Genomic DNA, 16091 nt, shown 5'->3' with positions numbered 1-16091 from the left:
TGTTTTAGGAAGTTTGATTTGCTGAGATGTGGCATATAGGATCAAATTGAAGAGAAGCTGAAGCTGGAAGATCAATCAGCTTTTCACAGCAGTGTTTTGAGGAGGGAGGCAGAATGTGCATTTAACATGGTTGCTTGTCTTTTTCCATTTTTTCAGGATCCTCTTGTGCATTTATCAGAAGATGTTATAGCAAGAACTTATAACATTTTTGCTATTATGTTTCGGTATGCGGTAGAGATATTAACCTGGGAAAAAGAAAGTGAACTGCCACCAGATTTAGAGACAACGTAAGTACAGCCTGTTTATTCCTTGTATTTGTATTTGCTCATGCTCAATTTTAACCATTTTGATTCTGATTCCTCAAATTAACTTTAATACAGCTAGGATAGAACATAATCTTTTATAATAAAATTAGTTTTGAGCAAAATAATAGCCTTGATTTTATAGTTTTTAAATATGTGTGAGCCATTTGACTGGTAGAGGTTTTTCCCTGTTGGTTGCTTTCATTGATTTATAGCCATATTTTAGCCACATCAAGGCTCTACCACTGGTTCCAAGGCATTTTTCTCTTTGTATGACAAAGCTCTTAAGTTAACTCTACAACTCTTTTTGTTTCATCTATCAGATTTGGTTAGGGAATGAGCACTTAGATTCTAAGTGAGTTTTCTGGTTTGACTAAATGCACAAATTCAGTTTTAACCATTTTGATTCTAAATTTTTATAAAATTTATTCTACACTTTGTGCTTCTTTCAGTGTACATCTAACATTTTTACCATTTGTTCTTAGATTATTGAGGAGATTGCAAATTTGTGACCAGAGAGCTGGATTCTGCTATAGCTATATTAAGGTTCAGGGCTTACTTTTCTGCATGAATGTGCTTGCCTCAAGCAGCCTTCTCTTTTACGTTTTTTGGTTTTGGGATCTTTTTTTTTCCGTTTTCACATGGTCTTTATTGAAAGGTCTCACTTTTCTCCTTGGTTACCTGGTTTGGGTTCACACAATATACAGGGTTTCGTTTTGGTGATCTCCAAGTGGGTTCTATTTAAACTGCCTTTGGGATATATAGGCTAGTTCAGGCACCTGTATTTTAGTATACTTTTTTACTTTTACTTCTACCCAAGCTTGTTGGAATTGTATTCATAGTTAAGGTTGAATACAAGTGAGAGTCTAAAGGACATTGGTGGTGTTTCTTTTTTGCTTTCTCAAAATGTTCCAAATAATTAGGTTGTAGGTTGTTTTTTAATAAAATGAGGAGTTAGTATTCCTTTTTGGAAATGTTGAAAATTGTTTAGTTACTTCATGACTTTATCTTCATGTATTTTGAGTTGGGAACCAGCTAAGATCTAAATCTCAGATCCAAATTTAGACCCTAGAGAATAGAAGAGTTGTGTTTTTATTTTTGTGTTCCATTGAAGTCTGGGACCACCAATATAGAAGGGAAAAGAATCTAACTTGCTTCTCTTGTAATGTTTTCCCATCTTAGTAAATGGCATGTTATCTGCCCAGAAACCTGAGTCAGCCATATCCACTTAGATTTCAGGTCCAGCTGGTTCTCCCTCTATCAAATTATTCTGCTTCTGTTTATTTCCATTACTACTGTCCTAGTCCATATTACGTTAGTTTCATCCTTGGACAACATGACGTCCCTAACTAGACTGTCATACTGCCTCTTGTCTCTCATGGTTCACTCTCCACGCTGTAGCTGAAGTGAACTTTAAGGCAGTTCTGACCATAGCTCCTGTTTCACTAATTCAAATCCTTGATTGCCCTTAGGATAGCAAAATCAAAATCCGTTACAAGGTCTTTAAGATTTCTGCCTCTCTCCAAACTAATCTCCTCCTTCCTCCCTGTGCTCCAGCTCCCAGTATTTACCTTTGCCACCTCAGAGCCTTTGCTTTCACTTTCTTCTAGCCCATAGTTTCTCAACCTTGGCACTGTTGGCTTTGGGGGCCAGATATTATGGGCACTGACTGGTGGATTGTAGAATTTTTAGCAGCATCCTTGACCCTTACCCACTAGATGCCAGTGGCACTCTCACCCCAGTCATGACAACCAAAAGTGTTTCCAGACATTGCTAAGTGGTCATCTATAGAGGGTAGAGGAGAATTGCCCCCAGCTGAGCACCACTGATAGCCAATTTTGACTTCAGCTCTCAAGTTACTTCTTTGGCAGTTCTCTGAACTCCCAGACTGGTTTTATCCCACTCTACCATTTTGTTCTTCTTGATAAAAGCCAGTTCACATAGATTATATGTCCAGTATTTATCCCACCAGCTGGTAGTGTCACAGAGTATGGGGACCACAGATGACATCGTTACAGATATGTGCCTAGTACCTAGCACGTTCCCTCGAACAAAGTGTGCTCTTAATAAATAATCCTGGAGCAAGATGTTATGTAAATAGATAATATATAATAAATGTTTTTACCCACAGAGAGAAGAGTGACACCTACTATTGCATGTTGTTTAATGATGAGGTTCATACCTATGAACAAGTTATTTATACTCTTCAGAAAGCTGTTAACTGTACACAAAAAGAAGCCATTGGCTTTGCAACTACAGTAGATCGAGATGTAAGTAATTTCATTATATTGATATCACATAATAAATTAAACTTTTAATACAGATAAGTTATCCTAGAAAATTGAGTTAGAGGTATATATGTCTAGGCTATTTTTCTTTAATTTCATATGAATATTGGCCCAAATATATATTGGGTATAACTGTAAGCTATTGTCAGAAAGTTTAGGAGGAAACATAGATACAGTTGCGCTCATCCTGCACAATGGTTAGAAATATTCATTTATGAAAAGAAATTATAGCAGCCTAGAGGAATAAATGTTGTATTGTTCAAGGATATATACTTATTAATGGCTTGAAAAATGTTGGGATAGCTTTCAAGGAAAATATTTTAATTTACTTTTTAATTAATGAATAGAATAAACATTGTAAATATTAAAAATTGACCAGAGTTATTATGTGCTCAGATAACACTGTGTTTATTTGTTTACTGGTTCAAAAGTTATTAATACTGAATATAAATATTTTTACAAGTTAATTTCAAGTATCTTTATTTCCAGGGACGTAGGTCTGTTCGATATGGAGACTTCCAGTATTGTGAACAAGCGAAATCCGTAATTGTGGTAAGTAATTTAAAAACATGTCTACGCTCTTATTTTTTATTAGTATAAAGCTAGTCCCACATTTTGGTATTTATGAACATATTTTTCTGCCTTCATGAATGTAAAGCCAGTATCAACTAAAAATCATGTTGCTTGAGCATTGCTTATTGCTTTACCTGTTGTTTTTTTTTTTTAAGCTGTGTCTAAGATTGGTATAGAAAATGAATGTTTAGATGAGTTTTTTTTTTTCCTGTCTTCCTATTTCTTTATCAGAGACATCTTAGAAAGTTTTTTGCTTTCTGTTTTGTTTTTGATAGGGTTTCACATTACTTTTTAGGAATTAAACTGGCCCTTAGCACCAAGATTAGAATGCAAGGGAAGTTGTTTCTTGGTACCTTATAGCAAGGTATGCTGCATATCCTAATAGCATTTAGTATATAATTTATCTGAAAGAAGACTATTCCCCACATTTAGATTTATTTTTAGAAGTTAGAATTTATTGTTTTTAACTATTCCATGTAACTGAATTTTATGTAAATGTCCTCTTAAACTATAATTTTATATGTTGTGAAATATTTTAAATATACAGATAAAAATAGAGGTAACACAGTGAGTGCCTGTGTGCCACATTATAGCTTATTTTCTTCATATTTATTTTAAATAAATAAAATATTATAGAGGTCCTTTATTATCCCTTCTAAATCCCATTCGCCTTCCTCCTTCCCTAGAGATAACTTTCATTAATTCATTTTTCATTTTCATACATGCCTTTATACTTCAGCTGTTAAATATTCACCAATATTATATGTATTGATTTGAAAGTCTTTGAACATATTATATAACAAGATTTGTACTGAATGTATTATATTGCAACTTGCCTTTTCATTTCAGTATTGTTTCTAGGTTTATCTGTGTTGATACATATATCTGTAAAGTATTCCATTGATGACTATACCATAATTTTTCCATTCTCCTGTTGATGGACAATTAGGATATTTCCAGTTTTTTTCTGTGACTAGGAGTCCTGCTGTGGACATTTTTTTGTCCTCTTGCTGCATAGAGGAAAAAGTTTCTCTAGGGTATATACCAAGAAATGGAATTTCTGAGTTGTTAGGTTATGAGCATTTTCAGCTATACTAGATTTTGCCAAGTTAATTTCCAAAATGGTGGTAACAATATACATTCCAACCAGCAGTGGAGTAGAGTTCCCATATTTCTACTGCTTTGTCAAAACTATATATTGTCAAATTTTTAAAATTTTGCCAAGCTGATGTGTATGAATGGCATCTCATCAGTTACATTTCCACTGTCTTGATTACTGAGTATCTTAATTCATATTTTAAGTTTTCTGTGAATTTCTTGTTCATACCCTTTACCCATTTTTTTGTTGTTAGGTTATTTGTCGTTTTCTTACTTATTTGTAGGGGCTCTTTACATAATCTGAATCCTGATCTTTTGTTGCAGTATCTTTTCCTAATAATATGACTTATTTTAAGCTTATTTGTGATGCCTCTCCTTGAGCAAAAGCTTTAATTTTAGTATAGCAACACATACTTTTCTCTTTATGAGTTTGTGTCTTATTTAAGCAATTCTTTATAGATATCTGGACATACTGAATTTAATACATCAGAAACTATACTGTGGTTATATAAAAGAATATTCCCATTCTTAGGAAATGTATACTGAAGTTTTTAGGGATAAGGGGACATGATGCACATAACTTAGCTTCCGTGGTTTGTTGTTTTCTTTTAAATGCTTGTTTGTGTCTGTGTGTGGAGAAAGAAAGATAATGTGCAAATGATAAAGCAGTTGGGATAGAATGTTTACAGTAGATGAATCCAGGTAAATGTTCCCTTTACATTTGTTGTTTCATAGTGTTATTTCAGTTTTTCCCTAAAAAATCAGTACTTGTAATTGCTGGTAGTGTCTGCATAGATAAACTATATTCATAATATAGAATAGAAAGTCCAGAAATAGATACTAGTGTGAGGAAAATCTAGGAAACAAGTACATTCTAAGGGAGGAGGAGAGCTTCTTAACCAAGACTAGAACCCCAAGAGTTAGAAAAGAACATATTTTTTTAGATACATATAAAATTTGCATAGCAAAATATTATTTAAAATGTCAGTAGACAAATAGTAGATTTAGAAAAATTATTTCTCACACAAAGGATAGACATTTAATGTTTATGATAAACAGAGCACTCAGATTATCGAGTAGGGAGCAAAGTAAAAAAATGGACATGGGATATGAAAAGACAGTCACAACAGAGAAAATCTAGGTTGTAAATATATGTAAAAAGAGACTCACACTCACTAATAATTAGTAAAATGATGGAGATTTCATACCCAGCAGGGTGGAGAAATTAGTGATAAAGTACCTTGCTGGCAGAGATGCAGAGAACAGAAATAGTCATGTAAAAATAAATTACTATCACATATTTGGAAAACAATCTAGTAACATCTATTAAAGTTTTACCTCTCCTAAGAATTTATCCCATAAAAATATAAGCATCAGTTAGTGTGTATACAAAGGTGTTCAGAACTACTTTTTTTGTAGTCATAGAAGGCTGAAAGCAAAGAGAATTTGAATGCCCTTCTCTAAATAAAGAGTGTTTAAATAAATCCACACTACAGAATGAGTCATTAACCAAAAAAAAAAAAAAATCTATTAACACAAAGATGCAAAAGAGTATGTGTAGTATCCCATTTTTTGTAAGTTAAATAAAAATCTTTATAAATGTATATATATAATACATGTAGATGGATAAAAAGTGCAAAGGTGTACTGTGTTAAGATGGGTTATGGAAATGGAGTGAACTGGTGGGTAGAAAGATGATCCAAGCCAAAAAAGGAAAAGGGGGGAGAAACATGTTAAATTAAAAGTTTTGGTAGACTTAAATAGACATTTATCCAAAGAAGATATGCAGATTGCCAGAGCACATGAAAACATGCTCAGTATTACTAATCACTAGGGGAATGCATGTAAAAACCACAATAAGATACCACCTCACATCCATTAGGGTGGCTAGTAAAAACAAACAACAACAGCAACAAAACAATAACAGAAAATCACAGGTATTGGCAAGGATGTGGAAAAATTGGAACCCTCGTGCACTATTGGTGGGAATGTAAAATGGTGTGATTACTATGGAAAACAGTGTGGTGGTTCCTCTAAAAATTAAGAACAGACTTACCATATGATCCAGCAGTTTTCTTTCTGGGTATATACACAGAAGAATTGAAAGCAGGATCTCATGTTCATAACAGCATTATTCACAGTAGACAAAAGGTAGAAGCAACTTCAGTGTCTATCAATGGATGAATGGATAAACAAAATCTGTATGCATACAATAGAATATTATTCAGCTTGAAAAAGGAGGAAAATTCTAATATATGCTACAGTGTGGGTGAGCCTTGAGGACATTATGCTAAGTTAAATAAGCTAGTCACAAAAAGATAAATGTCTGATTCTGCTTGTTTGAGGTACCTAGAGTTTTGATGGGTACAGAGTTTCGGTTTTGCAAGATGAAGAGTTCTGGTTACACAACAATGTGTACTTTACAGAACTGCGCATTTGAAAATGGTTAAGTTGGAAAGTTTTGTGTGTATTTACAATATTTTTAAAGTATTGATAGCATCACATTTATGCAGTTAAGTAAATTATTTAAATTAGTGTGTAACTGCATTAAGATATTAGTTTAAAGCCAATTTAAATGTTTAAATAATTTATAATTGGTGGGGCAGATTTTCAAATATAAGACCAAAAATTCTGGGTTCTTAAAGCTGTAACTTCTTAATTTTTTGTAAGAATCCTGAGATTCCTTCTAGGAAATTAGAATCTGAGTAAAGCAAGCCACGTGGTATTTTTCTTACGCACATTCATGAAAAACTCCCCTATAATGATGAGAGTGTAGCTGTATTCAATAAAAATATTTACTTCTTTCTATAAAATAGCCTTTTTAAGTTTGTCTTTTCATCCTGCCATTTCTTTTTAAGAGAAATACCAGTAGACAGACAAAGCCACTCAAAGTTCAAGTTATGCATTCGTCTATTGTCGCACATCAGAATTTTGGTTTGAAACTTTTGTCTTGGCTGGGAAGTATTATTGGATATTCAGGTAGGTTCATACTTGTGGTAATTGACTTAAGAATTAGCTCATATGCCCTTGCAAAACTGTTTTGGAAAAAACAGCAAGTGGAATTTTTTTTTTTTTAATTTAGTTTCATGTTTTAAAATACCACCTCAGAATATCTTTATACATAGAAAAAAACCTGTTTTCCAAATTTTGATCCACAGGATCTTTTTTATATGCATACAGAGGAGTCTGTTCAAATAAATGCAGGAAACAGTGGGTTAAGCACTTGGAAATGACTTTAATATGCTAATGAAATCTAAATCTTACCAACTTTGATAAAGAACCTATTTTTTAATGGAGCATCCTGTAGAATTCTCTTCCACAAAGCAAGCTGGGAAATGCTACTGTAAATAAAACCTAAATGATTAACTGTTTAAAAGATGTCTTTGTTTTGACTTCTACTGTGGTTACTAACAATTTGCAACCCTGAAAATTTGCAAATTTAAAGTTACTGTGTATTTGAGTTTTTGTTTTTCCAGTCTACAGATTTTAAAAGTAGTGGTAACAGAATTAAGAACCCTCATGTCCAATGCCAGAAATACAAGTTTGTTGTGTAACACTGAAGAGTAAACTAGGAATAGATCTAAGCTATCTGTCATACTGTTCTTCAGGCAAGAGAGGTGGTTTGAATAAATGACATTACAATGTTTGCTATAAAGAAAATTTCTAAAACATTTGTATTAAAAGGCTATTAGAAAGAGTATTTGGCACACTGAATTGACAGGTGAAAATATGGAGGTATGGAAATTTAGGAGAATGTGTTTGCTTGCCTTTTAATTTAAATGTCTTTCCAGTTATTTTTCTTAAACTCCTTTTTTTTTTTAGCGGGGATGGGGTGGAGGTGGTGCTTGGTACTTTCCATTGGGTATCAGTATGCCAAGTACTGTGCTACAGCATTAATGAATAGTATCGTGGAAGCAGTTATTTTCTGCTGAAAATTTTCTTTGAGAAAATTTATTTACCATCAGCAGTTTAAAGACTTACTATCTATTTTTTAATAAATACATAAAGTTTTCTCTTTAGCCTTGTAAGCAATTTCTGTGTGGTGACTCTATAATTAAATTTTAAAATTACTCTTTTTTTTTTTTTCCGGATTATTTTGCATGTTTGTAGAAGACTAAAAACTGATTGTAAATATAAAATATGAAACTAGAAAGTATTAAAGTTCTGGTTTTGTTGATGCTTGTATATTTTTTTAAGTTTAGCATTTAGGAATTTGCCTTCCAAAGCCTCTCACATAGTAGGTATATGTAAATACATGGTGTGTTTTTGTTTAATGAAGAACATTTTGCGTAACGTTAATAAAATGGACTGGTATATATTAGAGACGTAATGTATTCTTTCTTTTAAATGGTAGCACAATTTTATATTATACCTATCTTCAGTTATCATGGGATATATAGCGGTTTTACTATAACATGATTTAATTAGCATAAGAACCATGCTTAAAGAACCATGCTTATTTCAGTGGCTTTTGGAGTCTTTCTTGTTTATATAAATTCTTTACAGCATAAGAGGTCATTGCCATTCTGATAGACTTACAGTTTGGTATTCTGGAATAAGAGTTGGTATATAATGCAGGATTTGGAATTTTTCTCCGTTTTGTGAAGATGTTTATAAAATGCTTAATATGTTTAATTTTTCTGAATAAATTAGTAAAAAAAAAAGTAAAACTCTATAGTAGATCCATTTGAACATTTCTATTATGTCATTTTACTTTAATATTTAAAGTTACTCTTTCTTAACTACTTTTCTTCTTGTTTTAAGATGGCCTTCGCCGAATTTTATGTCAAGTTGGTTTACAAGAAGGGCCAGATGGTGAAAACTCGTCTTTAGTGGATAGGTTGATGCTTAGTGATTCCAAATTGTGGAAAGGTAAGTATCTTCACTAGTTTGTTGTTTTTTTTGTTTTTGTTTTTTTAATTTTTTTTTCTTTATTGGAGTATAATTGCTTTATAGTATTGTTAGTTTCTGCTGTACAATAAAGTGAATCAGCTATATGTATACATATATCCCCATATCCCCTCCCTCCCACCCTCCCTATCCTACCCCTTTAGGTCTTCACAAAACATTTAGCTGATCTCCCTGTGCTCTGTAGCAGCTTCCCACAAGCTATCTATTTTACATTTGGTAGTGTGTATATGTCAATGCTACTCTCTCACTACGTCCCAGCTTCCTCTTCCCTCCCTACCCCTGCCATGTCCTCAAGTCCATTCTCTGTGTCTGCATCTCTATTCCCTTCCTGCCACTAAGTTCATCAGTACCATTTTTCTGGATTCCATATATATGTGTTAGCATATAGTATTTGTTTTTCTTTTTCTGATTTACTTCACTCTGTATGATAGACTCTAAGTCCATCCACCTCACTACATATAGCTCAATTCCATTCCTTTTTATGGCTGAGTAGTATTCCATTGTATATATGTGCCGCATCTTAGTTTTAAGGTATAGGGGAACTTACCTAGGTAATTGGGATGTTAGTTTCTTTTCATTTGGGGAGGTATTTAATAAATATATTTATGGTTTTTAGAATTAGCACATGCAGTCTTACTTTTTGGGGAAAAAACAGATTTGGGGTTCTGTGACCCAAAGTAAATAACCTTTATGTTTTTTTAGAAAAATATATTTAGAAAAACTGATTTTTTAAGAAGCAGATTGCACATATTTTATATCAAGGAACACGTAGAGTTTTGCTCTTAAGATTTAAAATACAATGGATCATATGAAAACTTTGGAAATGTAATTTTTGGCCTGTTTGATATATCCTTATCTTACATCTGCACTTTTTGTAAAAGGTGCTAGGAGTGTGTATCATCAGTTGTTCATGAGCAGTCTACTCATGGATTTGAAATATAAGAAACTGTTTGCTGTTCGATTTGCAAAGGTAAGTAGTTTCTCACTTTTGAAGATAAACAAAATAGGTTATATGCAGAGTAACTATAGTCCATGATTCTATCCACCTTTTGTAAAATTAGCAGCTTTATAATAATATGTCAGTGTGTTGATTTTAAATTCTAAGAAACTTCATAAATGATCTTTTTATCTCATCAATAGAATAAAATTCTAGCAGTGAGGTTTTTCTTATTTATCACCTACCGTGATAAGATGAATATCCATCTATGCAGTGTATATGATGTGAAATGATAAATGAAGACTTTAAACCTATGCCATTGTGAATTATGGTATTATTCCTGTTAAATTTTGTGTAAGAAAAGATCATTTTAGTTGGAATGATATGTACATATGGGTGTGATTTAAGAATCATGAACTCTAGGTTGTTGATATTATTGAATTATGTTCTTCTCCCTGTCAGCAGCATGTGATTAAGCTAACTGCTTGGTTTTTTTTTTATTCACCTGAATTAGGAGTTATTAACCAAGGAAACATATAAGAATCATTTGGGGAGCTCTTTCGAAATACATGTGTTTGTGTTCCATTCTCAAACCTACTGAAGCAGATTCACCAAGAATGGGACCCAAGCATGTGTACTTTGAAAGAACCATCAGGTGACTCTGATGGGCATCCAGAAGTAATGAAAGTCTGGTTTCATCAGAGACAGTATAAAGGTACTATGACTTGGCTCCACTGGTGTACAAAGACGTCCCAGGATTTTAGTAGCTGTTACTCCTCTTTGAGCTCATAAATTGCCAGTGTGCTTAAGAAGATTGTACAGTGAGTCCATATTTATACAGAGTTTAATTGGTAGAAATCATTGCCGTTATCATTCTCATAGCATATTTTATTGACTCCTCCAGCACTGATTTTTCAGTATAATCCTTAAACATTTGGTCATTGTGGATTAGAGGTGAATCTCCCCCTTGTTGTTTAGAATTACCAGCAGTTGCAGAGAGATTTTATGGAGGATGATCACGAGCGAGCAGTGTCCGTGACTGCTCTGTCTGTCCAGTTCTTCACCGCACCTACTCTGGTGAGTAGTGCTTGCCTTTTCTTTGTAACTGATAGCTGGCACTCCTTGCCTTTTTTTGCCTTCTTAATAGAACTATGAGCGTTTGCAGAGTGATTATGTGACAGATGACCACGACAGAGAGTTTTCAATCGCAGACCTCTCGGTTCAGATTTTCACAGTCCCTTCACTTGTAAGTACTAAAAGACTAAGAAGAACTTTCTTGTTTTCCATTGGAAGAAGTAAAGCCTTAAAATAATAGAGAACTGAGATCTGTATATTCCTGAATAGAAAAATATTTTATTAATGGGTGATCAGACTGCAGATGCCTTCACTCATACTAGAACATGTATCTTTGAATGTGTAATCTGGAGGGGAGAATCATTTGAACTTCATCTGTACTTTCTCATAGTACTTGCTTGAGGTTTTGAACTGGTGAGTTAGAATTAAACGCATTAGTTTAACAAATTTATCCATTAGAAACAGCATATTGTGGGAATTCCCTGGCTATCCAGTGGTTAGGAGTTGGTGCTTTCACTTCCAGTTCCCGGGTTCAGTTCCTGGTGGGGGAACTAAGATCCTGCAAGCTGTGCAGCGTGGCCAAAAAAAAGAAACAGCATATTGTATATAATCCCACATCCCCCTTTTTCCTTCTAAGGGAAGGGGTAACTAAGGCAATTGAATCATGATGATTGGGTGATCTTGTACTAAGTTTCACTAGTTACTGCAGGAGGCATCACTATGTTTTAGTTCTACTGAGTAATTAATTTAACTCATTTAACAATAATTTACTGAGCACCTATTATTTATTGATCACAGTTCTAGGTTTTGGAAATGAATGGTGAAAAGACATGGTCCTTGCCCTCATGGAACTTATAGTAGGGGGAAAGGCTCACATAAATGGTAATTAAAATTATAATAAAAACTCTGAAGAATTTGGTTGTTTTGCAAGAGTAGGAGAGATCTGACCTTTTCCCATGGTTCAAAAGAGGATTCTCTAGGGAAGGTAACTTTATGCAGGAGCTCCGAGGGAAATCATGCAGAGGAACTAGCACTTTAGAAGATCCTGAAGTCGGGAAGGGAAGAGAGAAGGAAAGAAGAACACAGAGTGAAATGAGACCAGAAACATAGACAAGGGCCTAATTGTATGGCGTTAACAGTATTCTACAGTGGGCTTCACTGGTAGCACAGTGGTTAAGAACCCGCCTGCCAATGCAGGGAACACCGGTTCGAGCCCTGGCCCAGGGAGATCCCACATGCCAAGGAGTAACTAAGCCCGTGTGCTACAACTACTAAGCCTTCGTTCTAGAGCCTGCGAGCCACAACCAGTGAGCCCACATGCCACAACTACTGAAGCCTGTGTGCCTAGAGCCTGTGCTCCACAACAAGGGAAGCCACCACAATGAGAAGCCTGCGCACCACAACAAAGAGTAGCCCCCACTCGCCACAACTAGAGAAAACCTGTATGCAGTAACAAAGACCCAACACAGCCAATAAGTAAAAAATAAATAAATAAAATTTTTTAAAAAAGAGTATTCTACAGTTATTTTATTAACAAGGTATATGTTCCAGCTTTTTTTAATGACTGTTTTTCCCCCAGATTACTTTTATGTTCAGGGGTGTATTCTAGGACAGTTGAAGCTGTCTGAAGTCTGTTTACCCACTAATGAGATATTTTGGGCCAAGTTAAGGATATTGGTTATTATCTTAGGAACATTGGAAGGCATTGAAGAGTTTTCAGTGGCACTTATGTCATCACATTTGTTATTTTTAAAAGATGATGCTTCTTGTAATTTGTAGAACAAATTTGCAAGGGCAGTAGTGGATGTGGGGAACCTATGGGGATTGTGGCAGTGGGTATAGAAGTTGTGAGAGATATGTAAGTAGTGAAATCTGCTGAACAGCCACATGTTGGGTTTGAGGGATATAGGGTTCGATGAGTGGTTGGTTGTTGGGTTTGAGGGAAGAATTTAAAGGTGATTCCTGGGTTTCTGACTTTTGTAACCAAGTGGATGTTCTGTTACTTGCACAGGAAGTTTTGGAGAATGAGTAAAACTTGTAAAGAGGGAAAGTGTTGCTTTCAGTTTAGTCAAATCTTTGTTTCTCTACTCCAGTGATCTTTTTGTCCATTTCCATGCCAGTGCCCAGTTTTAATAATTTTAGTTTAATAATCCATTTTGGTATTTTATAGAGCTAAATCCCCTTTCATTATTCTTTTCAAAAAATTTCTTAATTATTTTAGGCCTCTCTTTTTTTTTTTTAAGAAAAATTAAAATCAGTTTGTCAATTTCAAAAAAAAAAAAAAAAAAAACCCCACATTAGGATTTTGACTGAAAAGATGTTATATTTATAGATAATTGGAGAAGAACTGGTATCTTTGCAATATTGAATATCCCCATCTGGGAGCATAATTTGTCCTAAAAGTGTTTATGTTTTATATTTTTGACACTACTATAAATTATTCACATTTTTAATCTCACTATGGCTAATATGTAAGAAAACTACTGACTTTTATATATCTATCCTGTACCTATCTGGTTGTCTTATTAACATTTTCTGTAATATTTTGTGTTGATTCCTTGGAGTTTCTAGTAATCTACAAATAATTTTTGTTTTTTTTCTAATATTTCAGCTTTTTTTGTTTGTTTCTTGTCTGACTCCTTTAGTTAGAAGCACTTAGAAAAACAACCTATATTCATCTATTCAGAGCATATTTATTTAGCACCTTTATTGACTAGGCAATGTTTGGGGCTCTGGAGATATATATAGCAGTAAACAAAAAAGACATAAGACCCTATTCCCATGGAATTTATAGTCTCATTGGGAAGAGACATATATATAATATTTACATATTTATTATAAATCAAATGTTTAGAAGTGCTATAAAGTAGGGAAGCAGGTTAAGAGGTTAGAGAGTGACAGTGGAAGGGTCATATTTTATACAGGGTTATCCAAAAAAGCCTCTCAAGAGGTGGTGTTTTAACAGAGACGTGAGGGAGTAAGTGATGTGACTAACTGGTGAGCCTCTTGGGCAGAGGGAACAGCAAGTGCAAAGTTCTGAGATGAATGTGCACTTGGCATTTTGGAAGAAAGAACCCAAAACAGGCCAGTGTTGCTAGAGTGAGTGAGGAGGAGAATGATCCATGAGGCCAGTGAGTTTGGGGAAGGGGGTGGATGGAAGTGGATAGTGCCAGACCTTGAAGGCCATTGTAATAGCAGTACTTACGTCTTTTATCTAAAGGAAGTAGAAAAAGGGAAATAGGAAAGAACAGAAATTAATAAAACAGTAAATGTACAAAAAAGAAAACATACAAAAAAGATTTTTCTTTGGGAAAAAAAAACCAAGAAGGGTGGGGGAGGTAGATCTCTAGAAAGTCTAATAAGAAAAATAGAAAAATTTTAATTTAAAAAGGACTACAAAAAACTACAAATCTTACAGATTTTAAATAGGAAGTAGGCAATATTAGGATCAAATTAAATCAATATTATTAGAAATTTGGATGGAATGAACAAATCCCTAAGAAAAAACACAGGTTATTACAAGAGAAACAAGAAGTAGAAATTTTTAATTAATATGAAAATCTTCTCACAAAGAAGTCCCCAGGCCCGAAGGCTACACTGGGAAATTCTTCCAAATATTTAAGAAAAAATAATACCTGTCTTATATAACTTTTTCTAGAAAACAAAGGAAGAGAATATACTTGCCAATTTAATTGTCCTTTGTAATGTTGTTACCAGAACCCAACAATTATAAGAAAGGAAAATTACCATTTAATCTCTCTCACAAATGAGGTTGCATAGATTGAACCAAGCAACATAGAAAAAGGATTCTACATCACAACGAAGTTTGCTTTATTTCCTTAGCACAAAGAGTAGTATACCATTTGGGGAAAAAAATCAACTGGCATAATTCAACTTATTAACAGACTAAAAGGAGAAAAAGATCATATCAGATGCTTTTCCTGAATTCATGATTTAAAAGAAACAAAAAATACCTCATAGAAAGTAAAATAGGAATGAAAGAATATCTTTAATCTGATAGAGTACCTAAAAACAAAACAAAAAGTAAAAACCCAAAGCAAACCTTATGCTTGATGACAAAATAGTAAAAGCTTCCCCCCACCCCCTGCCGAGACCAGAGTTTTTTCTTAGTCGATGAAATCACATATACTCTCATTTAATTGTCTCAAAATTGACTAATCTAGCAAACAAGAAGGAAAATCCTTTTACTTAACTTGTCAACACCTCCCCTCCTTCAAACTTGAACTTAGTCTTTACTGTCTCTTGGATAATTAACAGAAATTAATCCTATTGACTTTTGAGCTTCTTGGGGCCTAAGTCCTGGCAAGTAGGATGATAATTTAAGAGTTTTTCAAAGGTATGTTTAGCTATGTAGATTTTCTCTTTATCTGATGACTTTACAATTTAACATCTACATTAGAATACAGTTTTACTATATTCTTAGACATCTAACTTCTGCATTGTTTTGTCTTCTTTGAGTTTGGTGATAGCAGTTAAAATTTATAATGTATATACACCTTAACCCAGTAATTTCACTTCTAGGAAATTATCCTATAAATATCCTTGCAACTGTACATAATAGGTACTTGTTGCAGTATCTTTTGTGATAAATAGCATAAGACTGGGAAAAACCCAGTTGTCTCACTAATAGAGGCCTGGCTAATAAAGTATAATGAAAAGAATGCTGGGGATAGTTAAAAAGAATGAGGGAATTTATATGAACTGGTATGGGACAATGCAAAATGTACCAAGTGAAAAAACCAAGTTTAGAACAGTGTTTATAATATGCTATCCTTTGGGCAGGGGAGGATCATTATACATACCCATACTTATATCTGCTTAATAGCACTTATCCATGTATTATAAATGTTTATATGTATGTGTATATATGCATACATGTATATATTG

The 16091-nt window shown here is 33.8% G+C and overlaps 1 protein-coding gene across 5 annotated transcripts in view; it reads left to right on the top strand.

Moving 5' to 3' along the window:
• UBR2 (ubiquitin protein ligase E3 component n-recognin 2) overlaps positions 1-16091 on the top strand; it is a 107431-nt gene that overhangs the window by 39116 nt on the left and 52224 nt on the right. For 4 of the 5 annotated variants that reach the window (XR_009047956.1, XM_057698590.1, XM_057698588.1 and 1 more), the window contains exons 5-11: positions 157-287; positions 2434-2572; positions 3080-3142; positions 7120-7240; positions 9026-9133; positions 10054-10142; positions 11257-11355. Coding sequence is in view for 4 of the 5 variants with exons in the window: in XM_057698590.1 (XP_057554573.1) it covers positions 157-287; positions 2434-2572; positions 3080-3142; positions 7120-7240; positions 9026-9133; positions 10054-10142; positions 11257-11355 (750 nt within the window). In the remaining variant the exon portion in view is untranslated. Of the gene's footprint in view, positions 1-156; positions 288-2433; positions 2573-3079; positions 3143-7119; positions 7241-9025; positions 9134-10053; positions 10143-11087; positions 11187-11256; positions 11356-16091 lie in introns of all 5 variants that reach the window. The other variant, XM_057698589.1, reaches the window with a different exon arrangement.

This window comes from Hippopotamus amphibius, chromosome 11 (assembly GCF_030028045.1).
Source record: "Hippopotamus amphibius kiboko isolate mHipAmp2 chromosome 11, mHipAmp2.hap2, whole genome shotgun sequence".
Classification (NCBI taxonomy): domain Eukaryota; kingdom Metazoa; phylum Chordata; class Mammalia; order Artiodactyla; family Hippopotamidae; genus Hippopotamus; species Hippopotamus amphibius.
This window is presented reverse-complemented; position numbering and strand designations above follow the sequence as displayed.